Source organism: Amphichorda felina (genome assembly GCF_050947745.1).
Source record: "Amphichorda felina strain 45539 chromosome Unknown scaffold_9, whole genome shotgun sequence".
NCBI lineage: Eukaryota > Fungi > Ascomycota > Sordariomycetes > Hypocreales > Bionectriaceae > Amphichorda > Amphichorda felina.
In genome coordinates this window covers 2675587-2701669 of record NW_028145041.1, presented here as the reverse complement: position 1 = coordinate 2701669, position 26083 = coordinate 2675587, and the positions used below count along the sequence as shown (strand labels likewise).

Here is a 26083-nt window from a genome sequence, read left to right as displayed (position 1 = left end):
AGCCCAAACTTCAACAAAAAGTCCATCGGGATCTGTATGTTACGAATGAAGCAGCATCCCTGTGCAATGCGGGTAACAGCTACCCATTCAACACTCGCCACGCCGTGGCTTTCGCATTGACTCGCCTCTTGGCGCCAGCATCCAGCGTCCGTGCTCGGTTCTTGGCCTCTGACCTGCATCATGATAATCAATATCACTGCATATCCCATCCACGATGGATGAGCCCTGTCTGTCGCATACGTCAGAAGACCTCATATTTTTCAACTGTCCACAGAAATTCTGGTCCAAGAAGCGTCCCGTAGCCAATATTGGAATCCGAACTTGGTCTGGTCTGGACTTTCGAAGGTGGTCTGTAAGATTTCAATGTGACATTGCCAGCCCCTGTTGCATATGGCCAGGCCACCTGCATGAAAGCACGATGTGACGCCAGGGCAGAGATTTCTTCTTCGGATAACAGCGGCTGTTTACATCATCATATCCAGGTGAACTGCGTTACCTACAGTTATGAATGGGCGAACTATGGCATATGAGGTCGCTACGCTATTATCTGGCATGATATACGGATACGTGCTTCTTGCCTAAACGGCTAGTCCTATTGCTGGCGGTACGATTCCCGTCCGACTAAGGCGGCACTGTTAATTTGCGTTTCAGCCTGCCCTGTCACGTTTCCAAATCTGGCCATACCTAGTAATTTTGTCCATGGCGCGAAAATTCTAGTCAGTGACATGTATATCCACATAGAGTTGAATAGGTTTTATCTAAAAACATTAGGAAATAATCTTATGCACCGATGTGATGAAAATAACGCCCCGTTCCGTGCAATATAAGCCATATGTCCGGAGTCAGTGACCACATACACGAGCTGCACGGCTGCGCTAGTTGTGGCAACACCTATGCGCCATCCATGGGTCACGTAGTATTACTTCGTTGATGGCGCATGCCGTGCTTGTAGAAGAATCTGACGATAGCGTCGGTAACGGCCGGGGCCTAGTTCATCCCACCGTGCCTCCTAGCATTCTAGAGCCTAGCTAGGGCCTCGGAGGCCGATGAGAAGTGGTATAGCGGGTCTAAGTTGCCATAGTCCCCACAGACCAAGACATAGCAATCCAATGGTTATTCGTGATATCAGTACAGAGGTTCAAGGATACGAGTAAGGGGCCTGGACTAATCTTCTCTGGGAAGTTGGCGAAGATAATTATGCCATGGTCCATCAATAGGACTCCCATGCTATCCCATTGTGCATCCTGAATTATATAGTACGTGAACAGGCACTTCACTAGTCTTCCCAAGTGTATTATGTTACCGTACATATGATAAGGTCTTTGTCGACGGTCACTCGGCAAAATCCATCTCCCGAGTGCCCTGTCCACTGTTCCGAAGAAAACTCCCGGAATTCATTCCACCACTGCCGCAACGCCCTATCCCTTCAGGCGACACAATAAGACAACCCGCACAATTCACAATTCCCTGCTGCAGTCTTCAGCAAACGCAAGTCAAAGTATACGTCGCCCTGTTTCATCCTATTCGCTCAAGTCTAACCTTGAATGTTTATTTGGTTTAGGTTTGATGTTACACTCGGAGCTCAAGGCCACTGTATCATTGCATAATCTCGGCATTGGACGCAGATCCGATCTTGGTTGCCATCAAGATGTCAGAATCTGAATCAAAGCGGGAGCTTGCTGGCCTGATTGGCTGCGAGCAGATTATGGTCGAGGACTACTTCCCATGCACAGCTATGCAGGAAGGGTTCATGGCCGTCACCAACCGAGGATCAAATGCCCCAATCAGAAATCTCAGGCTTAAGCTTGAGCCCCATGTCAATCTCATCAGGCTTCGGCACGCGATCGAGCACATTGTGGGACTTTCGGATGTCCTACGCGCTCGAATTATCAACTCGGAGAGCCTCGGCCTCATTCAGGTGGTATTGAGAAGACACCCATTGGAGTGGACCGAGTACAGCGACCTTGAAAGCTGTATGGAAGCTGCCAACGGACGAACGTGGAAGCTTGGTGAGCCGCTAGCCCGGTACGCAATTGTCAACGGCCAGCAGGGACACGGTCAGCGATGGTTTGTCTGGACTGTGCATCACGCCATATACGATGGTTGGTCATTCTCCAACCTAGCAAAATACGCGGCCGCAGCATATGACAAAAACGGAGCAGACGGTATAAGCATCCCCACGTTCAAATCATTTGTCACTCATGTAGCCGACAAGAGCTTTGAGGCTGCAGGACGTTTCTGGGGTGATGAGTTGGCAGGGCTAGCCAGCGTCCAATATCCTGCCCTCCCTACCCTGAACCACACGCCAGTCGCCAGGGCGACAGTGGCGCACCATTGCCCTCCAATCCAAAAGGTCAAAGACATTTCACGAACTGTTCTTCTTCGTTCTGCTCTTTCCATTGTTCTGGCAAATCACACTGGCAGTGACGATGTCTGCTTCGGCACTGTGGTGTCTGGACGGAACGAGTCCGTTCCAGAAGTATCCAACATGCTCGGTTGTACAATCGCCACCGTCCCTGTTCGACTGGATCTAAAGCAATCACACAAGGTTTCTGATCTGCTCGCCTACGCAAGTAGAAAAGCCTACGGGATGGCCCCATTTGAGCAATTCGGACTGCACAACATCTCACGGGTCAGCGAGGAAGGGTCTCTGGCGACGCAGTTCCAGACCCTACTTGTTGTACAACCACCCAAAAAGACCATGTCGGTCGAGTCTTCCATAGGGACTTGGCGAAGAAAAGAGGCCGGTGATGGATCTACAAGCTACGCCCTTACAATCCAATGCTACCTAGAACACGATGGCATCGACATGGAAGCATGGTACGATGACCAAGTCATTCAGGGGTGGCAGGCTGAGAGACTTCTTGGCCAGGTGGCTCTCGTGGCCCAGCAGCTTGCGAGCAACCAGGACCAGCCCCTCTGGGATGTTCAAGTCGCCCTCGACCAGGACTTGGAGGATATATGGCGCCTCAACACCACCTGCCCTACCGCCGTCGAGGTGTGCTTGCATGATCTGATCGCGGAAACCATTCGTCGCCGCCCAGAAGCCCAGGCAGTTTCCGCCTGGGATGGAGACCTGACCTACACCGAGCTCGATGTGCTATCCGACCGACTAGCTGCCGAGCTTATCTGCCGGGGGGTTGGCCCAGAGGTTATCGTGCCGCTCGTCTTTGAGAAGTCAATGTGGACTCCTGTGGCTGTATTGGCCGTCATGAAGGCAGGTGGCGCCTCGGTGACGGTGGATATTACGCAGCCTCGGGAGAGACTTGAGACTATTGTCCAACAAGTGAGCCCGCACGTTGTTCTATGCTCGACATCGCAATTGCGACTGGGCCAGCAATTACACAGTGGCCGTGTTCTTGCAGTGGACCGTGATTCTATAGAGAAATTGGGCTCTCAAAATGTCGAATTCCCCAGGTCAAGTCCCTCAAACGCCGCTTATGTCGTCTTCACGTCTGGCACTACAGGCACACCCAAGGGGGCTGTGATCACGCACGCCAACATAAGTACCTTTGTTACAAAAGGCAGGGAGGGCCAACTGTTCACAGAAGATGACCGTGTTGTGGACTTTGCGTCCTATGCGTTCGATGTTGCGTGGTCCAACTTTGCGAGTACCCTCACGGTGGGGGCCTGTCTCTGCATTCCTTCTGAAGATGAGCGGAGACGCGATGTACATGAGACCATCACCAAGCTCCGTGGCACGTATATCCAACTCACGCCCACCGTGGCAAAGCTCATCGACCCAGCCACAACACCAACTTTGAAAAAGCTCAGCCTGGGCGGAGAAAATTTCGTTCTGGAAGATTTCCGGCATTGGATGCAACATGTGGAGATTATCGCAATTTACGCGCCAGCGGAATGCACTGTGGCAATAACCAAAGCCAACGTCTCGAGAGGAGACGACAGTCTTGGCTACACATTCGCCTCCAATGCCTGGGTTGTCAGCAACAATAAACTGTGTCCCATCGGGGCAATTGGTGAGCTGTGGGTGGAGGGGCCTACGGTCAGTCGCGGCTACCACAACCAGCCCGCTCGGACCCAAGAAGCATATATCCAAGACCCCATGTGGCTTCTTCAAGGGCTGCCAAACCGTCATCCGGGTAGACGAGGACGTCTGTATAAGACTGGCGACCTTGTTAGACAGGATTCTGACGGCAAGCTCACATTCATGACCCGCCGAGATGGACAGGTCAAGATCCGAGGACAACGAGTGGAAATGGGCGAGGTAGAGCAGCATGTCCGTCAGGTCCTCGCAGAGGTCACTCCAGGGCAGTCCCACGTCACAGCAGAGACGGTGACGCTAAAAGACAACGTGAGGCCTACACTCGTTGCCTTTGTTACTAGGCTCAGCGATGATAGCGGCAACCCATATCCTACCAGGGAAAGCCATGACGAAGGCGTGGTGCAGGTGACTCGCGAGGTTGGCCAGAGACTCTCCACACGAGTACCAGCTTACATGGTTCCCACTGCCTATGTGCCGGTGCACGATCCTCCGTTGGGGCCAACTGGCAAGTCCGACAGGCGAGTTCTGAAGGCAATGCTCCAACACATGACTATTCAGCAGCTCATTACCACATACAACCCCTCATCGGGCCAAGTCAAACAACCCACAACCCCCATGGAAGAGCAAGTCAGGTCTCTCTGGGCAAAGGTGTTGGGCATGGAAGCATCACAAATAAGCATCGACGATCACTTCGTCCGGCTTGGAGGTGACTCGATTGACGCTATGAGGCTGGTGAGCATGGCCAGGGTGCAAGGCCTGCTACTCAGCGCAGTCGATTTGCTTCGGTCTCCGCAGCTGTGCGAGTTTGCCAAGACGGCATCAGCCGTCAAGCTTGCCCCTGAGATGGAGACTCGGCAAGTTTTCACCTTCTACTCTGATGAGAGCCTTGTACAGGATGAAGCTGCCTCAATGTGCAGTGTTGCTCCTGATTTGATTGACCATGTGATCCCTTGCACACCGTTGCAGGAAGGGCTGTTTGCCCTCACCGCAAGACGAGACGGAGATTACATCACCAAGTTCTCTTACAATCTCCGCCAAGATGTCGATATTTCTCGTTTCAGCGCTGCATGGGAATACGCCGTGGCCCAGCTGCCGCTTCTTCGGACTCGCATAGTTAACCTGTCGAAATGGGGTCTAGCCCAAGTGGTTCTGAAGCATGACGCTACCTCAAACACACTCGAAGAGTTGCCAGTCGGAGCCACACAAGCTGGTTCTCTAAGCGCCTCCCTGGGTCAGCCTCTTTCCAAAGCCTTCCTTCGCAGGGATTCCTCCAGTGCCACGGCCAAGTTTGAGTTGCTCATGCACCACGCCGTATATGACGGTTGGTCCGTGTCTAGGATTCTGGATGCCCTCGCGCGTAAATATGAGGACAGTGCGGCGCCGGTCACACCTGTTCCATTCGCTCCTTTTGTCAAGTACGCTCGCGACGGAGCAGACTCTGACATAACGAGACAATACTGGGCAGATCAATTCCAGGGGCTTGACGCGCAACAGTACCCGAGCATGCCATCTCCGGATTATCACCCCCTGCCCTCACGCATCTACCGGCTAGACTCTAAATGTTCCCTCGCTCCTGGAGAGTTCACAATGTCCACAGCCATCCGTACAGCATGGGCGATTCTCGTCGGCAAACACAGTGGATCGCATGAAGCAGTATTTGGTGCCGTCGTAAATGGTCGCCAGGCCTCGGTGCCTGGAATCGAACTCATCGAAGACCTTGCAGGCCCAACTGCTGCCACTGTTCCTGTCCGCGTTGTATTCAACGCTAAGATGACAATAGAAGAATGCCTTCGGCAAGTCCAGGAGCAGGCGACCAGCATGATTGCCTTTGAACAGGCTGGCGTTCAGAACATCCGAAAAGTCAGCGACGCAGCTGAGCAAGCGTGCCAGTTCCAATCCCTCGTTATCATCCATCCTCCTCCCCGCAATGGCAGCAAGTTTCAGGACCTGCTCGAGCTAGCCGTAGTTGATGAATCTCGGAATGGAACCACAGAGGATGGCGGATTTGGCACTTTTGCGCTGGAGCTAGATTGCTTCCCGAAGAAGGATGGAATCCACATTCAGGTCACCTTTGATCCTGTGGTCATTAGTGAGGAGCAGATTCGACTACTGACACAGCGCTTTGACCTTTTGTTGGAACAGATCTGCTCCCAACGCCACCGAGCTTTGCCGCTGAGCAAAATCAAGACCATCGTCGACCAAGACCTCGACAAAATCTGGCAATGGAACGCTCATGTTCCAGCATACATTGATGGCCTTATGCATCATATGATTGAATCGACGGCAAAGCGGATCCCTGGTGCCACAGCGGTACACGCATGGAACGGCCTCCTGACATACAGCCAAGTCGACAACCTCGCGACGCGCCTAGCTATTGAGCTATTGCAGCTCGGCGTTGGGCCGGAGGTGATCGTCCCTGTCATCTTCGAAAAGTCAATGTGGACTCCTGTTGTCATGCTGGCTGTCATGAAAACCGGCGCCGCGTCCGTTCTTCTCGATATCACACAGCCACTGGAGAGACTTAGAGCCATTGTGCGCCAGGTTGATCCCATTGTCGCCATTTGCTCGCGCGAAAATGAGAAGCTGAGCCAACAGATCCACGCTGGCCCTGTATTCGTCATAGACCAGCAAGCCTTTGACGACATGCCAGAAACCATACTCGACTTTGTTCAGTGGCCCAAGGTTGATTCGACAAGCGCCTTATATATTGTTTTCACATCGGGAAGTACGGGTGTACCAAAGGGAGTCGTCATCACTCATGGTAACTTTGCAACGGCTATTCAAGAATGTGGTATCCTCCAGTTTGGAGAGGGACACCGTGTGTTTGACTTTGCGTCCTACGCCTTCGACGTTTCTTGGTCAAACATGCTCAATGCCTTCAGTGTCGGCGCAACCCTTTGCGTGCCGTCTGAGGACGATAGGCGTCACGATATTGATCTCGCAATCAACAAATTCAAAGCAACCTATGCCGACTTGACACCGACTGTAGCAAAGCTTCTCCACCCCTCCGCTGTACCCTCTATGAAGGTCCTCAACATTGGCGGGGAGTATGTTTGCTTCGAAGATTTTCGCCACTGGTTCGATCATGCCGATGTGCTCGTGACTTATGGGCCCACCGAGTGCACAGTATGTGTCACATGTGCCCCTATCGGCTGGGGAGTTGACGAAGCCATCGGTCTCGGGCACACTTTCGGTACAGTTGGCTGGATTGTTGACCCCGACTCCGGTGAGCTTTGCCCTGTCGGCTCTGTCGGCGAGCTCTGGCTGGAAGGCCCGCTTGTCGGGCGAGGTTATCTCAATGATCCGGTCAAGACGCAGGCTGTTTTCGTCGAGGATCCCGAATGGCTGCTCCGAGGCGGGCCAACGCAGCCCGGGAGACATGGGCGGCTGTACAAAACTGGTGATCTCGTGAGGTACAATGCGGATGGCGGCCTTACATTCATCGGGCGCAAAGACAGCCAGGTCAAAATCCGCGGTCAGCGTATTGAGCTTGGAGAGGTTGAGCACCACGTCCGGAGTGCTCTTATTGCCCAGGCGGCCGTGGAAACAACTAGTGCCGGAGATGCGTATCAGCTCCACGTCATGGCCGAGGCGGTAACGTTGAAGGGCAGCAAACAAGCATCTCTGATTGCCTTCATCAGCCTTCAGGTTGAAGACGAAAGCTCGTGGACAAAGAAAGAGCATGACCAAGCCGTTAGAAACCTCACTAAAAGCCTAGAGCGGCGATTATCGGGGCATATTCCCGTCTACATGATCCCGGCGGCTTGTATTCCCGTGCACGGAGTTGCGTTGACGACAACGGGCAAAACAGACAGGAGGAAGCTCCGGGAGCTTGCGGCGCAAATGACGCTGCAAGAGATCGCTACTGAGTCTTCATCCTCGCGACAGTTTCAATCGCCAGCCAACGCCATGGAGAGCCAGCTGGTGTCAGTTTGGGCACAAGTCCTGGGCAGAAATCCTTCCGATATCAGCACTAGTGACAATTTCTTCAGCATTGGTGGAAACTCCATCGATGCTATGCGCCTCGTTGCTATCGCTCGTCAACAGGGCCTCTCCATAAGTGTGGCAGACATCTTTCGCTCGCCACAGCTCTCCGACCTAGCCGCCTTAACCAACAGCAATGCCGCACAAGTGCTCATGCCTCCAGCACAAGTACAACCTCTTTCCTTGCTGCGCATCGCCGATTCCAGCAAAGAGGAAATTTTATTGACGGCTTCAACTCTCTGTGGAATCGGTCCGGAAGACATCGAGGATATACTCCCTTGCACGCCCCTGCAGGAAGGTCTTCTCGCCCTTACGGCCAGACGCGGTGGAGACTACATTGCTCATTTCACCTATGAACTGGCGGATGATATCGACTTGAGTCGCTTCAGACAAGCTTGGAAGACAATTGTGTCTGCTATCCCGGTGCTCAGAACCAGGGTGGTGAGCTTGTTGGAGGAGGGCCTTGTTCAGGTCATCTTGAGAGATGACATCTCTTCAACTCTACAAGATAGCCGAGCGGTCAAAGACAAGCACGACAACGACACAGCATCTACGCTGCTAGGTGAGTCACTGACCAGGGCCTATCTCGACGAAGAAGATTCTGGGGGGAGGCGATTGGTGTGGAGCATTCATCATGCTCTATACGACGGTTGGTCCCTTCCAAAGATGCTGGACGCACTCGCACAGGCCTATAAGAACCCCAACTCCCAGCTCACCCTTACCCCCTTTGTCGATTTTATCCAACACGTGAAAGGTGTCGCGGAAGAGGATGCTCGAAAATACTGGGAAGCTCAATTCGATGGATTGGATGCACAGCAGTATCCACGCCTGCCAACCCCGAGTCACCATCCTCAGACGACCGAAGTCCGCCATCAAATGATTACCCCCCTGGAGCTGGCAGCCAATGGCTTCTCAGCTTCAACTACTCTTCGCGCTGCCTGGGCTATTCTCTCAGCGAGAGACAGTGGGATGAGCGAGGTGGTATTCGGAGCCGTCGTTTCTGGCCGACAAGCCGCCGTGCCTGGCATAGAGAACGTCGTTGGGCCAACTCTAGCCACTGTTCCCGTCCGTGTGACTTTGGACCCCGATATGGTCCTAGAGAAATTCCTGCAGAATATGCAGAAGCAAGCCACGGATATGATACCATTTGAGCAGACTGGTCTACAGAACATCCGACAGGTCAGCGAGGAAGCGGAGGAGGCTTGCAAATTCCAGTCCCTCTTGACCGTCCAACCCGCCCCAAGTGGAAACCCTGACCAGATCATCTTCAAGGCCTGCCAGGATCTAGAAGATGAGCAAAAAGCTAGTGAGCTGAGTAGCTTTGGCAGCTATGGTCTGGCGATTGATTGCTTTTTGCAAGACGGACCAGGGGTACAATTGCAGGTCGCGTTCGACCCCTTGGTCGTACCGGCAACGAAGGTCGAGAGAATGTGTCAGCAGTTCGAATTTATCCTGCAACAGCTATGCTCTAAAGGGATTACTTCTACTCGGCTCGGCCAGATCCAAACCGTGACGGGTCAGGATCTGACCGATATTTGGCGCTGGAACACCAAGGTGCCGTCTGCCGCTCAAGTGTGTGTGCACGATATCATTGCTTCCACTGTCGACCATCGTCCTGATTCTACCGCTATTTGTGCTTGGGATGGGGCTCTGACCTATAGGGAACTTGATTCTCTTGCGACCCGCCTAGCTTCGAAGCTTGTGGGATATGGAGTCGGTCCCGAGGTTGTGGTGCCTCTAGCCTTCGAGAAGTCAATGTGGACGCCGGTTGCAATGATGGCAGTGATGAAGGCTGGTGGAGCGTCGGTCGCCTTGGATGTAACCCAGCCCATTGAGAGGCTGGCTGGAATCGTTGGTCAGGTCAAACCTCGGGTGGTTCTCGCGTCCACTGTCAATGAACCCTTAGCCCAGAAGCTATTCCAGAATGGGCCGACTTTGGTTGTTGACTTGGAAAACATCGAAAAGATTTCGGTAGATGTATCTCAAGATTGGCCAGCAGTACAGCCCAACAACGCTCTCTACGTTGTCTTTACATCCGGCAGTACCGGGACACCCAAGGGTGTTGTTATCACGCATAGCAACTTCAGCACTGCCATGCGGGAAGGCCAGAAGGTGCTCCGATTTTCCGAGGACGCTCGAATCTTTGACTTTGCCTCATACTCCTTCGATGTATCATGGTCAAATGTCCTGAACGCGCTGACTGTGGGCGCTTGCCTTTGTGTTCCATCCGACGACGAGCGTCGTCAAGACCTGGGCCTGGCAATCACCAAGTATGGTGCCACGTGGGTTGAGTTGACGCCAACCGTTGCCAAGCTACTCCAACCGTCTACCGTTCCGTCGCTGAAGGTGATTAACTTGAGCGGCGAGGCTGTGGATGTGGATGAGTTTCAAGAATGGCTCCACAGCGGCACAATGGAGCTACTCGTGACCTACGGCCCTTCCGAATGCACAATCACGACGAGCTGTGCAAACATTCACCCCGGGACGCAGGAAACAGCTGGAATTGGACACGCAATCGGAGCGTGCTCGTGGGTTGTCAATGATGACCGGCTCTGCCCAGTTGGGTCTGTTGGGGAGCTTTGGCTTGAAGGGCCCCTTGTCGGCCGTGGGTATCTCAACGACCCCGAGAAAACCAACAAGGCGTTTATTGAGGATCCTGAATGGCTACTTGCTGGAGCTACTACGCACCCCGGCAGGCATGGAAGGCTATACAAGACTGGTGACCTTGTCAAGTACAATGCCGACGGAGCGCTTATCTTCATGGGCCGCATCGGCAGCCAAGTCAAGGTCCGAGGACAGCGAGTGGAACTTGGAGAAGTAGAGCACCACGTTCGGCATGTACTTCAAGGAGCATCAATTTCACTGCAGAAGAGGGATCTCAAAAGCCACGGCAATGGTGTCAACGGGCATGCAAGCGGTGCCCAGTCTAATGGCACAAACGGGCACACAAACGGCACAAACGGACACACCAACGGCACGCACGCAGGCGACACGAACGGCTCTGGTCATTCCCAAGAGATAAAAGACATAATCGAATCTTCCCACCCATCAGAAGATCAAACGGGACCTTACCACATTCACGTCGTGGCAGAGGCGGCGGTCCTTGCGGGGAAGACTCGGCCAACACTAATTGCGTTCATCACTCTCACCAAGCAAGACGATAACAGCCCGTGGGACAAAAAGGATCATGACCAGGCTGTCAAGCGGCTTTCTCAAGGAATGGAACAAATGCTCCTGGAGCGAGTTCCCAGCTACATGGTTCCGGCAGTTTGTATCCCCGTGTATAGCACCGCCATCGCAGCCACGGGTAAAACAGATCGACGGAAGCTACGCGAGCTGGTTGCCGACAAGTCTCTTCAGGAGCTCGCCGCAGCCTATCAACCTCGTCAGTATATTGCGCCGCAGTCACAGCTCGAGCATCGCCTGTTGGAGCTCTGGTCAAAGGTTCTCGGCATGGATCCATCGGAGCTAAGCGCCAACGACCACTTCTTTCGGCTGGGAGGGGATTCAATCGACGCCATGCGCCTAGTTGGCATCGCGCGGAAACAGGGAATGGTTTTCACCGTCCCGGATATCTTCCAGATGCCCCGACTGTGCGATCTCGCCGGCATTGTTGAGACCGAACTCAACACTGCAGAGCAGATAGTGCCGCCCTTCTCTCTTTTACAAAATCCCGACGACGTTGCAAATCTTGTCTCAAAGGCTGCAGAGTCTTGCAATGTCCCAGTTGAACTAGTTGAGGATGTCCTTCCCTGCACGGCTCTCCAGCAGGGGCTCCTCGCCCTTACAGCTCGTCGGAATGGAGACTACATTGCAGTTTTCACCCGAAGCCTTCAGCGTGGCGTCGAGATTTCACGCTTAGAGGAGGCTTGGAAAGATGTTGTCGCAGCTATCCCTATTCTTCGGACTCGAATTGTCAATTTGCCAACGGAGGGACTTGTCCAGGTGGTGCTCAAGGAGGAGCGAGCAGTTTTCGACTCGCGGCAAATTCGATCGGATGAAGTTTACCATGGGTCTCCTCTTCTGACAACCTCGCTTATTCCAGATCCAGTGTCGGGAGGATCTGCTTTTTCGGTACAGATTCACCATGCACTCTACGACGGCTGGTCCCTCGACAAAATCTTCCAGACTCTCGAGGAGGCCTATGACGGCGTTCTCCTAGCACCCCAAACACCATTTGGTCCATTTGTCAAGTATCTCAAAGGAATTGACGAAGAACGAATGCGGAAGTACTGGCATTCGCAGTTCGAAGGCATTGATGCGCAGGTCTTCCCGCAGTTGCCAACGCTGGAGCATCACCCTGAGCCCAGACGGCTCTATCGCCTGGACACTGGGTATTTCCCCACGCCCCAGGGCGATACTACTCTTTCGACGGCTTTTCGAGCTGCCTGGGCCATTGTTGCTGCAGAAGGGTCCAGTGAAGCGGTGTTTGGAGCTGTAACCTCCGGCCGTCAAGCTCCTGTGGCCGGTATTGATGACATGGTCGGCCCAACAATTGCTACAGTACCTCTCCGTGTCACCCTGGACCCTGATATGACTATTGAAGACCATCTCCAAAAACTACAGCGGCAAACTGTTGGAATGGTGCCGTTCGAGCAGGCCGGGCTGCAGTTCATTCGCAGGGTTAGTGCCGAAGCCGAGCAAGGCTGCAACTTCCAATCGCTGCTTGTTGTTCAGCCGGGTAAAGACACAGGGGCGAACTCCAGTAGGCTTTTTGAGCCTGAACAGGACCACCAAGAGCCCAGCAACGGTAGCACCAAGGATATCCAGGGCTTTGGAAGCTACAGTCTTATGGTTGACCTCACTATGCTCGAGCAGGGGCTGCAGATCCAGGTGGCTTTCGACCCGGATGTGGTTAGAGAAAAACAAGTCCAACGTTTCTCACGGCGCTTTGAGCTTGTGCTGCGACAGATCTGCTCCAATAGCCACAGCACAACCAAGCTAGGCGAGATACAAACAGTTGTTGACGAGGATCTGGAAGACATCTGGAAATGGAATGCCGAAACACCTCCGGCTGTTGACAAGTGCTTGCACGACCTCATCGCCAAAACCATTGATCGCCGCTATGACTTTACAGCTATCGAAGCTTGGGACGGCGAGCTTACATATGGTCAACTGGACGTGTATTCACGGCGATTAGCAGCGGAGCTTTTAAACCAAGGGGTCGGCCCAGAGGTCATGGTCCCTCTACTTTTCGAAAAGTCAGTGTGGATGTCCGTGGCCATGGTTGCCGTCATGAGAGCTGGCGGTGCAGCTGTTGCCCTCGACACAACGCAGCCTCTCGAACGATTGAGGACGATCACGGGCCAGGTGGGCGCAAGGGTTGTCATCACGTCGAAGGCGAACAGAGAGCTGGGACAGCAGCTCCACAACGGGTATATGCTGACCATCGATCTCGAGGCCCTTGAGGCATTGGACAAGGCCAAAAACATGACCAAGGTCGACTGGCCTCTGGTAACACCGTCCAACACTCTGTGCGCAGTCTTCACCTCGGGGAGCACCGGTAAACCCAAGGGCGTGACTCTCACCCACAGGAACCTGGCCACCGCCATAACATGTCACTGCAGCAAGTACGGCGTGACAGAGTCATCCCGCCTATACGACTTTGCTTCGTACAGTTTTGACTTTGCGTGGAGCAACCTCCTTTTGACTCTCATCTCGGGAGGCTGTCTCTGCGTTCCATCAGAATCCGAGCGCCGCGACGATCTCGTACTCTCCATGGCACGCTTCAATGCCACGTTTGGCTTCTTCACTCCTGCATTGGTGCGGACTTTCAAACCAGAGCAGGTCCCAACCCTACGAACACTACTCGTCGGTGGAGAGAAATTCCGTGCAGGGGATATACCGGACTTTGGCAGCTCTTGCCAGAGCTGGAATATATACGGGCCAGCAGAGACAACAGTTATTGCGACAACCCTTCGGTTCGATCAGGCGGGAGACCAGCAGTACACTATTGGTCGCGGCCTGGCAATGAATACCTGGATCGTCGATGGCCATGGGGAACTCTGTCCCGTTGGCGCTGTTGGTGAGCTCTGGCTCGAGGGTCCTCTCGTAAGCAAGGGCTACCTCAACAATCCTGAAAAGACGGCAGAATCTTTCGTGAAAGACCCCCAATGGCTCGTACGTGGAGGCACATCGGGCCAGGTTGGCAGACGAGGGACGCTTTACAAGACTGGTGATCTGGTCAAGTACGACAGCGACGGCTCAATCATTTTTGTTGGACGCAGAGACAACCAGGTGAAAATCCGCGGGCAGCGAGTCGAGCTCCTAGAAGTCGACTACCACGTGCACAAAGTTCTCACCGAGACAAGCGCTGAGCTGGCAGAGTCCGAACAGGCACCAAATAACCAAGACCTTGTCAACAGTTCAAGCATCGGTAATGACGACATAAATGCAGATAACAAGAGCGCTCCGTTCAACATACCAGAGAAGCTCACCATCGTATCCGAGGTGGTCCAATTCAAAGATAGCAGAAACCACACGCTCGTGGTCTTCATCAGCTTGGAGAATGGAGACTCCACCTGGACCGAAACGGAACACGATGAAGCTTGCAGGCATCTCACGGCAGGACTCGAGGAACGGCTTGCAGGGTGTGTGCCAGCGTACATGGTCCCCTCTACATACATTCCCATACACGTCATACCCATGACTCCCACGGGGAAGTGGGATCGCAAGCGTCTGCGTGAGATTGCTTCAAAGATGACCCTAAGCCAGGTCCAGTCTTATGTGCGGCGGCCCTCAGAGAAGCTCAGATATCCGACGTCGACTACTGAGCGTGAGTTGGAAGCAATCTGGAGAAGTACCCTCAACATAACCGATGCCATTGACCTGGATTCGGACTTCTTTAGGGTTGGTGGCGATTCAATCACCGCTATGCAGATTGCCTCTGCAGCACGAGCCAGGGGGCTACTCGTCAGCGTCCGAACCATTATGAAGGAGCGAACAATCGGCAAGATCGCCTCGGTGTGTAAGGACATGGAGCCAACCGAATCCGAACATGCCACCATGGCCCAATCGCAGCCAAACCAAGAGGAGGCCCTAGAGGAGCCATTTCCACTCTCACCCATACAGCAGTGGTTTGTCGATCTTCATCCCGAGGCAAACATTTGCTTCGACATTTGCTTTCTACTCGAGCTGACGCGGGATATCCCGACTGAGGCTCTCCATGGAGCTCTGGCCAAGGTGATTTCACGCCATTCAATGCTGAGATCCAAGTTCCACAAAGCCCCATCGGGCGCGTGGATGCAGAGAGTGACAAACCAGATTGAGTCAGCGTTCCGTCTTACCTCGGTGTCGAATTGCAACGGGGATGCCTTGATCCAGGCTTTCATCGAGTGCCGAGACGCCCAAGACATCGAAACTGGACTCATGACGTCGGCTGTTCATGTCAAGAATGAAGACAAGCAGCTCTTATTCTTGACCGTCAATCACCTCGTGAGCGATCTGGTTTCTTTCCGCGTCATCTTCAAGGAGCTGGAAGACATACTTTCCGGTGCCGAGCCAGCCCCCATATACTCTCTCAATTTCCAGAAATGGTGCTCCATCCAAAGAGAGGCAGCCAAGTCACTTGACTATACGAAAGCCCTCAACTTCACGCTGGAAAAGGAGCAGTTCGACTACTGGGGTCTTACAGCGTCCGAAGTCGGTAACTCGTCGTACACCCACCGCAAGTTTGCTCTGGACGACTCTACCACCACGGCCATCTTGGGATGGGTCAATGACTTTTACAAATCAGAGCCCATGGAGCTCATGATGGCGGCCACAATGCACGCCTTTGCGACTACATTCCCCGACCGTGCTCTGCCTCCTGTCTACACCGAAGGCCATGGTCGTGAGCCACTGAATCCCTCCATAGATATATCGCAGACCGTGAGCTGGTTCACAACCATGTGCCCGGTGCAACTGCAGCGCCATGAAGCAAATAGTTTTTCCGACATGGTTCAGCATACGATGCAAATTCTTCGAGGCATCCCCCTCAAGGGATGGTCGTACTTTGCGTCCCGCTACCTCAACGAGGAAGGCAAGAAGTTCTTTGCCTATGAGGCTATGGAAATGAACTTTAATTATCTAGGAGTCTTCCAACAGCTTGAACGGTCGTCCGGCCTGCTGCGAAGAGTGCCCGTGCCTCTGGGGACAGAGCCAGAGAGTGCCAAGAAGGTCAAAGGCCTCGCTGTTCTCGAAGTCACTGCGGTTGTGCGCAAGAGCCAGCTCGAGGTTGACTTCCTCTATGATCAGCGTGTTCGGAACAGTGAGAGCGTTGAGAGGTGGATCATGGCTGTGAAAGAGACCATGATTGAGATTGTGAAGGAGGCTGAAAGGGGAAGCAAAATGTGGCGTGGAAGTGGATATTCGCTCTTGCCGTGAGTGGGAGGAGTCCTCACTAAGGAACAGCATGCGCATGATTAGGTCGTTTTAAAACAATGGAGACGAATGAAGTAAAAGAAGCTTGACACAAGTAACGTTCATATAAATAGAAGTTATTGCCAGAGCTTACAGAACGATATATTTTTACTTTTACTTGGTTTATGGCTTGATGGTTTCCCTATCGGTGAGCATTTGGCATGGGATGTTGTTAAATTTATCAGCTGCAGCATTGGAAGGGATATTTTTCCTCATCACAAGCCCCCTTATGATCCATCCGCCAGTATACTGAAACAACACACCCAATTTGTGTTCTAGGAAATTATGTGGGTTGATGATTTTATGTCGCCAAACCTGGCCAGGCGGTCCTTGTGGGCTACGGAGCGTACAATGCCATAAATAATCCACATCGACACACGACTCACGAGGATAGTAGAAGAGATAATGGGGCAGAGGTAGGTAGGCTTTATATATATCAAGCCCGAAACTGTTTTACAAGTAGACGTAGCAGAAAGGGCCGCCGAGAGTGCTCATCAGGTCCCGGATAGCTATGGGCTCGGCACCGGTATAGCCAATGTCAACAAGGTCATCCAGGGTAGCGTCGTCGGAAGGAGGCATATCCATGAAGGTCTTGGTGCCCGAGATGGCGCTGTCGCTGTACTGGCGCTTAATGGGGGAAAGCATCTGCCAGATCCACCAGACGCGGTCAATCATGGCGTGGTGCAGGTAGAAGGCAGGGTCACCGGGAGACACGTAGACGTCACGTCCAGGGTCGCCGCCCAGCGAGTAGTGGCCACCGCCGTGGACGCCAATGTTGCCCGAGCCCGGGATGCCCTGGAGCTGAAGCTGGAAGTCGGCGACGGTCTGGGGCTTGAGAATGTTGGACAGGATGGCGGTGGCGTTGGCGTAGTTGGCGTTGACGGCATTGCTCAGATCACGCTTGAGGCAGCGCGGGTTATACGCTAGCGGGCCGTCAGGGTTGGTGACAACGACGCCGCCGGGGGCATCGAGCGCGACGGGTCCCATGTTGACCTGCATGTCCTTGAAAGGACCCGACTCGACGCAGCCACCGCCGTTTCCAGTTGGCAGGTAGATGGGAGGGAGGCCGGTGGAGGCACCGAGGATGATGTCAGCCTGTTCGCCGACGGATGCACCGTCGCCAGACATGGACGTCTCAGAGCCGTCAAAGATGGGCGAGCTGTGAAGGCCGGTGACAGCCGTCTTGGCCCAGTCCCAGTACTAGCCGAGCTCAGTCAGACCAGCACTCCAACGCAGAATCAAGAAGGTCAAGAAGTCAATGTTCACTTACAGGCTGGGTGCCGGTGTAGCCGCACTCGTCCCTCAGGGCCTGCTCATACATCCAGGTAAAGTACCGGTGCCAGGAGAGGAAGTTTCCAGTGTAGTGGATCTGCATAGTCTGGTTGATGTGAACCGCGACCCAATCGTCGAACCGAGTCTTCGCTCCGGGGGCAAACGACTCGGGCGTCAGAGCAGGCTTGGACTGGAGGCACTTGACAGCATCAATGTACGCCTTGCGCTGAGCCGTGGACAGAGAGCCCCTGGCATCATGGTCAGCCGGATGAGCAAAGATGGTATCATGGTTTCAAAACCTACCATTCCCTGCGAATCTTGATATTGTTCCACGAGCAGGTGCTCGCTGCCGCACGCTTGGTGGCCGTACCGTCGCCAGCAGCCTCAGCCTGGGCAGCCTCAGCCTGGGCAGCCTCGTACGCCTGCTGGGCAAGTGCGGCAAGATCCTGCTGATCACTTTCGACAGACAGCGTGGACAGCTGAGGAGATGGTGCTGCGATGACCGCAGAAGCGGCCTGCAGCGCTAGCAGACCCAGATATCCAGCCCGCATGATTAATAGTAGGTAGTATCAGGGAGTATTATCGTGTGGAAAGGGGAGGGGGCGGGGCGAAACGTGTATGGCAGGGATTTAAGGGGGGGGGGTTAAGAATGGGAGTCAACAAGGAGCAAAGAAGGCACGTTTTTCGAAAGGCGACATAGTCTTATAATGATCTCTGTTGGCATGGTGTATCCTGCAGGCCCGTGGCAGACATGGGTATGCCATATGGGTACCGCGTGGAATCTTTGCAATCATAGTCCGGATACTTGGTTCCGCAACTAGGGTCATATTTCTCTCAGAGAACCAACAGTCGTCAGCATATCGGCAGTAGAACCCCGCAATTCTTACCTCAACTCGGTCAGACTATCATTCTCTACCTGAGAACTAAGATTGGACCGCGGGGAGGTTGCTGGTGTTTCTTCGATTATATGACATCCGTCATCCACTGCCGCCGGCAGGGATCTCGTCTCGTGGCAATGAAGCCGCCGCCACGACACACGTGGACTGAAGAAACGCCCAGGCTTGGCCATCAATAGTGCCTGACGGCGTTGAAGAGCTAGCCCAGTAGCCCATTTTCGGCCTTTCGTGTTATTAATGCGAAGTCGCCACTTTTTTTCGGCGTCCAGAACTGCACGAGACCGCCGACATGGTACGAGGAGGAGTTAGGGTTGTCGCCAAGAGAAATCCGTCTCCATTTCGGCTACGACGGGGTCAGATGGTGTTCTCTAATTGGTTCCCAGCATTTCGCTCGCGCAGGTAGTCCAGATGGTATGTATTATAGCATCCAAAAGTCTGCATCCGGGGTCCCGAGCTTCCGACCGGAGACCGCCACACGGCAGGGTCCCGACTCCCGAGTGTGTTCCGTATTTGGACCGAGTATGTAGTAATACTCATACTCGTACTATTACGAGTATTCATACGTACCTACAATACAAATCGCGCCACCCCGCCCTCTGGAAAACATTAGACCTCAATTGACCCTTGTCAATCGCCAGCCTCAAAGTGCTACAAGTCTCGTCTTGCAAGGTCACACGAGTTGGCGGACAAAACCCGCCACTGCTCCAGTAGCTGGGAGGCCCCCCCCCCCCTTTACATCGACAAGTCGAGGGGACGCTATTCCTCGTAGTAGTGCCAGGCTACCAGACCAACGCTAATCGGCACTCACCGTATTTGCCAAGTGACTGGCCGCCAATGCAAGCCATTCCCACAATCCCAAACGGAAGCCAGAATGTGGACCACCATGCCCTGCCCTTTATCGCGCTCCGACATCTGCTCATTATTAACGAGTACCTAGGTCCCCTGAAATCGCACGAACCATGCTGGCTCTGGTTGCGGCCTGGACCCTTCCAGTCTTTCCAGAGAGGAAGGCAGCCCAGCTCTACCCAGAATTCTTCCCTGGGCCGATCCCGGTTGTATCCACCCCCTGCTTGCCCCCGTATTTTGTGTTTCATGGCCAGCGGCCAGAGAGAAAATCAAGTCATTTTTAATATAATACTCATATTAGTACTAGTAGTTCCTTAGTCCACTGATTTTCCTCCTCGAGATCTTTTCGCTGATCTTGGTGGAGATGCCGTGGGTTGGTCCTGATCAACGCCAATCACCAAGTTGCATTTGCATCGACAGTGATCACTGATCATGTCACCTCGCCAAGGTCTCCCGATGAATTCTTTAGCTAATCTACTATGCACCCGTGCAAGCATTCAGCTTCCACGACCCATCTCCATGGTTCGAAAAGCCACCGCCAAGTCTGATGGGGAATGACACGCTACCCCCCAAATTGCACAAGTCTCCGTGTCTAGTGTTAGCCACGCTCCCTGTCATCTAAAACCTGATGCGATACAACTCACACCAAGGCCCGCCAGATCGCATTGGGGCCGTATACACCCAGGGGCTTCCTGGCGTCTGGGCTTCGTATCCTCCACTTTGGGTCTGCCCGGCAAAGGCTAGACTTACGCCGCGGGTTCCCCATCAGACCCGGTTTTGTTACCGTGATGGGTGTCAGGCAGCCCAGTCTCATATCTAGACTCCTAAAAATGCGGAACCGAACGGCCTTCTGGGGCAACGCAGTGACGCATTAGCGTTTTTTGATTTGTATGAGAGGACCTTTCGATGGCTTGGTTCGGGCCCCCGCTTCCAAGTTGTGTTGGCGTCTCGTCCAGAGGCGCCCTCCCGTATTTTGACGGGAAGAGGGCTGTCCGATAGACCTTATACGTGGGTGTCATCCCTCTCAGGGGGTCCCCTCCGTAGACAATGAATGTCGAACACCTGTGGCATTTGAAGGCATCGTGACGTTGCCAGCTATGGCGGATGCAGCAGCAGCAGCGGCCGTGCCGCCTGTTCCCTCGAATCCGGACCAAGATGAGGGTGGTGCAATTCTAGGAGCGGTCATCACTGTGACCTCGCTGGCGTTCATCACAGTCCTCACTCGTTTCTACGTACGGACATTTATGATTCGGAACTTGGGTTGGGATGTTAGTAACTACTCTCTGGGTTTCCCCCGATTAAAGTAACTAACTCTAGTTCATAGGACGCGATTATGGCTTTGACGATGGTAGTCTCTCTGGTTGGCATGGGCCTGGCGACGGCATCAGTTCCATACGGTGCAGGCCGGCACAAGGGCGACGTTGACCCAGAAGATTACGCAATGGGCATGAAGCTGAACTTTATCAGCCAGCCCGTCTATCTTTTTGCCATCTGCTTCGTGAAGCTGGCTGTCGGCTGTTCACTGCTGCGCATTGCGTCGACCAAGTTCTACCAGAGACTAATCTGGGGAATCATGGCCTTTATGCTCTTCTACACGACTGGCTGCTTCTTTGTAAGATCAACATCCTATCCCCTCAAGGTCGGCAGGAATTCTTGGACTAATCACGGGCCTCTCCATGTATAGACAATCATCTTCCAATGCAAAGATATCCGCGTCATGTGGGATTCTACGATCGAGTACGTCTGCTGGGACCAGAAAACCGTACAGGCCCTCTCCTATACAAATGTCGCCCTTAACATTACGACCGATCTCCTCCTCGCCGTATTCATCCCGGCGCCGATGCTATGGAAGCTCAACGTACACCGGCGCACACGCATATCCGTCATTGCTATCCTGGGGCTCGGGGTCTTCGCCTGCGCAGCTGCTTTCGTCAAGGTCGGCTATCTCGTCAACTACGGCCGCCTAGGTGACTTCCTATGGGACTCGCGGGATATCACCATCTGGACGGCAACGGAGCTCAATGTCGGCATCGTTGCGGGTAGTCTACCCACTCTGCGCCCTCTTTTCAAGAGTATCCTCGGCAGCACCTACGGACGTGGCTCGCGGAAGGCTACGGGCCCCTCGGGCGGCGTGTACGGGAACGGGACGACCAAGAGTGGCAACCACTGGCAGACCCTATCGAGCGGTCGCCGTGTCAAGGACGACCTTCTTGACGACGGGAGCAGCCAGGAGGCTATCGCCATTGCTCCCGGCCGCGGGGTTGAGACGTACGAGCTGCGGGACAAGCCGCACGTTAACACAACTATTATCGCCAACACTGTTGTACCAGGAAGTGACGAGAGCATCAACCAAGTTGGTGTAGCCCAGGGGTATCCAGGACACGGTATTCAAAAGACTACAGTTATGACGGTCGATTATACGAGCACGAAATAGCAGCAGGTGATAAGTATATAGACTACCAGGTGCGCTACTACCTAACACATACTCGATAATTTTTTTATGGATTAGATGGCTACATACAGCCGGTGAGGAATTAATAATATTATGTCACGCCTGATGGGTCAAACAAAACAGCCCTCTCGCTAGGAGAGTTAGAGCAATCCAGGATATCAGAATCAGGACTCGTAGTCAGCGACTAGTCTCGTAGTTGACAATGAGTACCTCTACTTGCCGAAGTCGTGTGAATTGCTGGCGTGAATCTCTCTCTACTCTCTACCACCCCTACTGTCATGCACGTCGCCAATTTACCATGTCTCAGGCCTTTATGAGCAGACAAGCAAAAATGCTAGCGATGGGTGAGTCAATGAGCCATTCACGGGCAGGCACCCCGGCATGTTAAGGAGGACATTGACCGTCTTGGTATCAATTACATGGATCCATGTGCACCGAGCCGCGCGACTGCCTGGCACCACCCACGGCTGCCTAGAATTTGATCCATATGCAATAGGGCAACAGAGACCAACAGCGCAGAGCCATCAAACAAGCAGCTTATATATATACATGTGCGCAGCGACGATGCGACTTCAAATGCGTTTGTTTACCACTCAATCCAGGCCGACCTCCGTTGCCCATCATGGCATCCGAAAGAGGGCTAGCAATTGCATCCGCGCATTCTGATTGTGCGAGTTCTAGTTACGAAGGTAACCCAGGAGACACCGAAAAGAATGACCCCCTCGATGGCCTCAGGCGCATCCTGGCGGACCAGAGTCATCTCTTCGCATGCGGAGGCGACATCCCCATTTGTGATCCCAAGGTACCGCCCAAACCTGGCAATCAAACTAAGCTGTCGTTGCTTCCCAGCGAACGAAGAGAATCGCATCCCATCACGATCCGTTGGGATTTAGATGGAACTGCGGACAACCAAGATGGCCTTTGCGCCAAACTCACCCTACCACTGGCCCAAGGAGCGGAGGCCGGGCTGGACCGACTTCTTCAACATTCTCGGCCAGCTACCTTTGGCCGCGGCGGCCAGGACATCTATGACGAGAGCTATCGCAAGGCCTTCCAGATGGACCCAGCTGCATTTTGCACCACATTCGACCCCTACTCGGTGGGGATTATTGACGCCGTGGCACAGGTCCTACTGCCGAGCGTCTTCGATTCAACTACCCACCGGAGCGTGCGAGCCGAGCTGTACAAGCTTAATGTAAGCTGGATCTATTTTCGGTGGGCCACTCAGAAATATCTCAGTGTCTCAGTACTGGCCGGGTTTGTCATTAACATCTTGAATAAAGGTATACTCCGGACCTTCTGGAATGTTTAAGCCGCACGTCGATACGCCACGTTCCTCATCACAGTTTGGGTCTCTCGTGGTTTGCCTCCCGGTAGAGCACGAGGGTGGCCAGCTCAAAGTCCGCCACAAGGGGCAGGAGATGACATTTGACTGGAGTTCTAATCGAGACAAGCCTGAACACGCTCGAATCCGCTGGGCGGCTTTCTACAGTGATTGCGAGCACGAGGTCCTCGAAGTCACAAGCGGTCATCGACTTACCTTGACATATAACCTATATGCCGCCCGCGGTGCTGGTCGCCTGACCGGTGTATCTCCAACTTTGAACCCGACCCATCTGCCCATGTTCCGGGAACTGAAAGGTATCCTGTCTCAAGATCCCTTTGGTGGCCATGGTAAGACCCAATTACACACCTAACAAGGGCGTTCTACGCTAACCTAACCATCCGAAGGCGGTACACTTGGCTTTTGGTGCTCGCATACCTACGCCTATAACCACACCGCAGAGACGCCCCTGCCAGCGACCTTGAAAGGTGTTGATGCGGTACTTTGGGAAAGCTTTCAAGCCCTGAATCACGATCCCAAAATCGCGCCGGTTATCATGATGAGCGAAGGCGAACAGGAAATGCTCTCCGAATTCTACGACGACCCCGACCCCCCTACGTATCCTTGGGCCATACGTCTCCGGGAGAAGCTACCGTCTACAATGCCATTTGAATGGATCATCGGATATAAGTTCGGCGTCCATATCGATAGCGGATACCAGGTAGACTCACTCATTGAGTATCACGAGCTCTACCAACGCTGGGGTTCCTACAGTCGCGAGCCTATTCACTGGCTTACAAAGCCGAGGGAGTCCGAACTACAACTATTATATACCGCTGTAGGCCATTGTATAAGCTCCTCCCTGAAATACTTAGCTAACATATATAATAGTACGGCAATGAAGCAACCACGCAAGCAATGTACTCACACTGTGCTATTCTGGTAAATATTCCTCCGAATAAATAGGAGGAGTACTACTGTCTTCGATTCCCTTATACGTATATCCAATTGCCCCATGGGCCTCAAATTCAGGTATGCCGGGAGGGTAACTGGGGGTGCCGGTGTAGAGGTAGTTTCTACCTTTTCTACGCTACTATGTCTAAGCTAGGGTCAAATCCAAGTTGCTGGCTTAATATATTTTGAGTTTCAGTGAAGTTAATCGGCGAGTTTGCGTTTTTTTACCCCGTTCTTCTTAAACTTCTAGTATCCTTCATCATCCACACCTATTATAATGAGACCTATCCCGTTCTAGGGGTGAAGGAGTATGGGTGAGCATACATCGTTTTGTAATTTAAGGACTCTACTAGGGCATGTTACAGTGACGCGATGGTCTAGATCATGGCAGCCCCCTTGGCCATCGCCTAAACCGGCGTAACGGTGCCCACCGTGATGATGGGTCTAACATTGAACTTAATAATAACGGAAACGACGACGTTGACGATGGACATTAGAACTAATGATATCCTAGATCCCAACAAGGGCACCAGTCCTGTGAAGCCCAGCTCCAAGGACGACGTAGGGAGGGCAGCAGACTCTGTGAGGAATGATAGGAAACCTGCAAAGAAAATTCTACTTCCTACCAAAACATACGAATAACAATTTGCAGCTCAGGAACGTGGGAATCTACTCTAAGCTGATCCCTCGAGCGCTGCTTTCAGTCTTGTCTCCAATGCCGTCTGTATCTTCGGACTACCTAATACTATTGCGCGGCCACGTCACAGGACTTGACTCTCACGTGCTAGAACTGGAGGCAATATGTAGGGAATTTAAGCAGAAGTCAAAAGGGCTGAAGCAGATTGGATAGTACAGGGTCCCACGCATAAAGTCGCCTCTAAACACGGAAAAGGCCAGTCGTTTTCAGTATCCATGGCTACGAGACTTTCCATCGCCCCAATTTGAAATTAAAGTCGCGTGGAATATATGGTGTTTCCCGCGCCATGTTTTATAGTCTACAAATCACCACTGAGAGCGTGCGGTGAGCTTATTTATAAGGGATGGGAATGAACAATATGCTTCCCACCATCGGGCAATTATTCACTCGAACCCTAAGACTGACGGCCACTTTTTGTCGTCTCTTATTTCATATCCATTGGCACATGTCTTTCTTCAACCAAAATCAAATAAGACAGGAGCATATTATGTACTTTCTTCGGCATCTGGATCCACCTACTCACCGTAAGCACTTGACTACCCTATACGTAGACTTGTTCATAAATGCTCCGTCAATCAAGTCCACATATCTAGTACCCTTCAGTTTTTTTCGGCAGGATCTTTGTTCCTAGCCTCATGCTCGTGATCTTCCTGATGGGTTCAGTGTCCCTGCGAATAATGGTGCTATTAGCTAATAGAACGCTGCACAGATCGCCCTTATGATGGTAGATCTATAGCCGTCCCTCATAGAGCCTTCCTTATCCAATACACGCTATAATTACAGCATCATTGGTACTGCCATCCCTATGATCACCGCTGAGTTCAATGGCATGGCTGATACGGGATGGTATGGAAGGTTGGCAGCGAACCCCCCGGCAACTTTCGACTCGGAGGCTGGTTCCCACACTAACTTCCCTGCCTCCTTTTCGGCGTCTTGTTCCCCTGCCAGGGAGTGTCTTCCCGTCCAATCCAAAGGGACGTATGTAGCCTGAGGGGTCATATAAGTAAACATACGGGTTTACGGGAACAATGGGCACACTCCAGCACATGGTTAGAGGCGGTTACCAATATACTAAATGACACTATATAACCTGCATTTGCCTCATGTGCTACTACATACGACCATACCCAGTGGAAAATACGGGATCCCGTCCGCTCTCCCAGAGTCAAGCCGCTGAGGGGCTGATTAGTAGTTGGGTCGGTGACGACCAGCGAATACCGGCTGTTGTATGTTTTTTTGTCTTTTATTATGGTGT

At 53.0% G+C, this 26083-nt stretch overlaps 4 protein-coding genes across 4 annotated transcripts; 3 read left to right on the top strand and 1 right to left on the bottom strand.

The window, feature by feature from the left end:
- Positions 1-1648: 1648 nt before the first annotated feature.
- ACO1O0_009423 (NRPS) lies at positions 1649-16351 on the top strand (the record flags this gene model as incomplete). The annotated part of the gene is made up of 1 exon (XM_083198772.1): positions 1649-16351. One exon carries the CDS (start codon positions 1649-1651, stop codon positions 16349-16351), a length of 14703 nt encoding a protein of 4900 aa, XP_083046507.1.
- A 489-nt stretch (positions 16352-16840) lies between these two features.
- Positions 16841-18210, bottom strand: ACO1O0_009422 (tyrosinase family protein; the record flags this gene model as incomplete). The annotated part of the gene is made up of 3 exons (XM_083198771.1): positions 16841-17587; positions 17658-17907; positions 17963-18210. The coding sequence occupies 3 exons, from the start codon at positions 18208-18210 to the stop codon at positions 16841-16843; spliced, it is 1245 nt and encodes a 414-aa protein (XP_083046506.1).
- Positions 18211-20498: 2288 nt separating this feature from the next.
- Positions 20499-21835, top strand: ACO1O0_009421 (uncharacterized protein; the record flags this gene model as incomplete). The annotated part of the gene is made up of 3 exons (XM_083198770.1): positions 20499-20633; positions 20726-21013; positions 21086-21835. 3 exons carry the CDS (start codon positions 20499-20501, stop codon positions 21833-21835), a joined length of 1173 nt encoding a protein of 390 aa, XP_083046505.1.
- Positions 21836-22475: 640 nt separating this feature from the next.
- Positions 22476-23550, top strand: ACO1O0_009420 (2OG-Fe(II) oxygenase; the record flags this gene model as incomplete). Its single annotated transcript, XM_083198769.1, has 2 exons — positions 22476-23048; positions 23200-23550. The coding sequence occupies 2 exons, from the start codon at positions 22476-22478 to the stop codon at positions 23548-23550; spliced, it is 924 nt and encodes a 307-aa protein (XP_083046504.1).
- Between the last annotated feature and the right edge of the window lie 2533 nt (positions 23551-26083).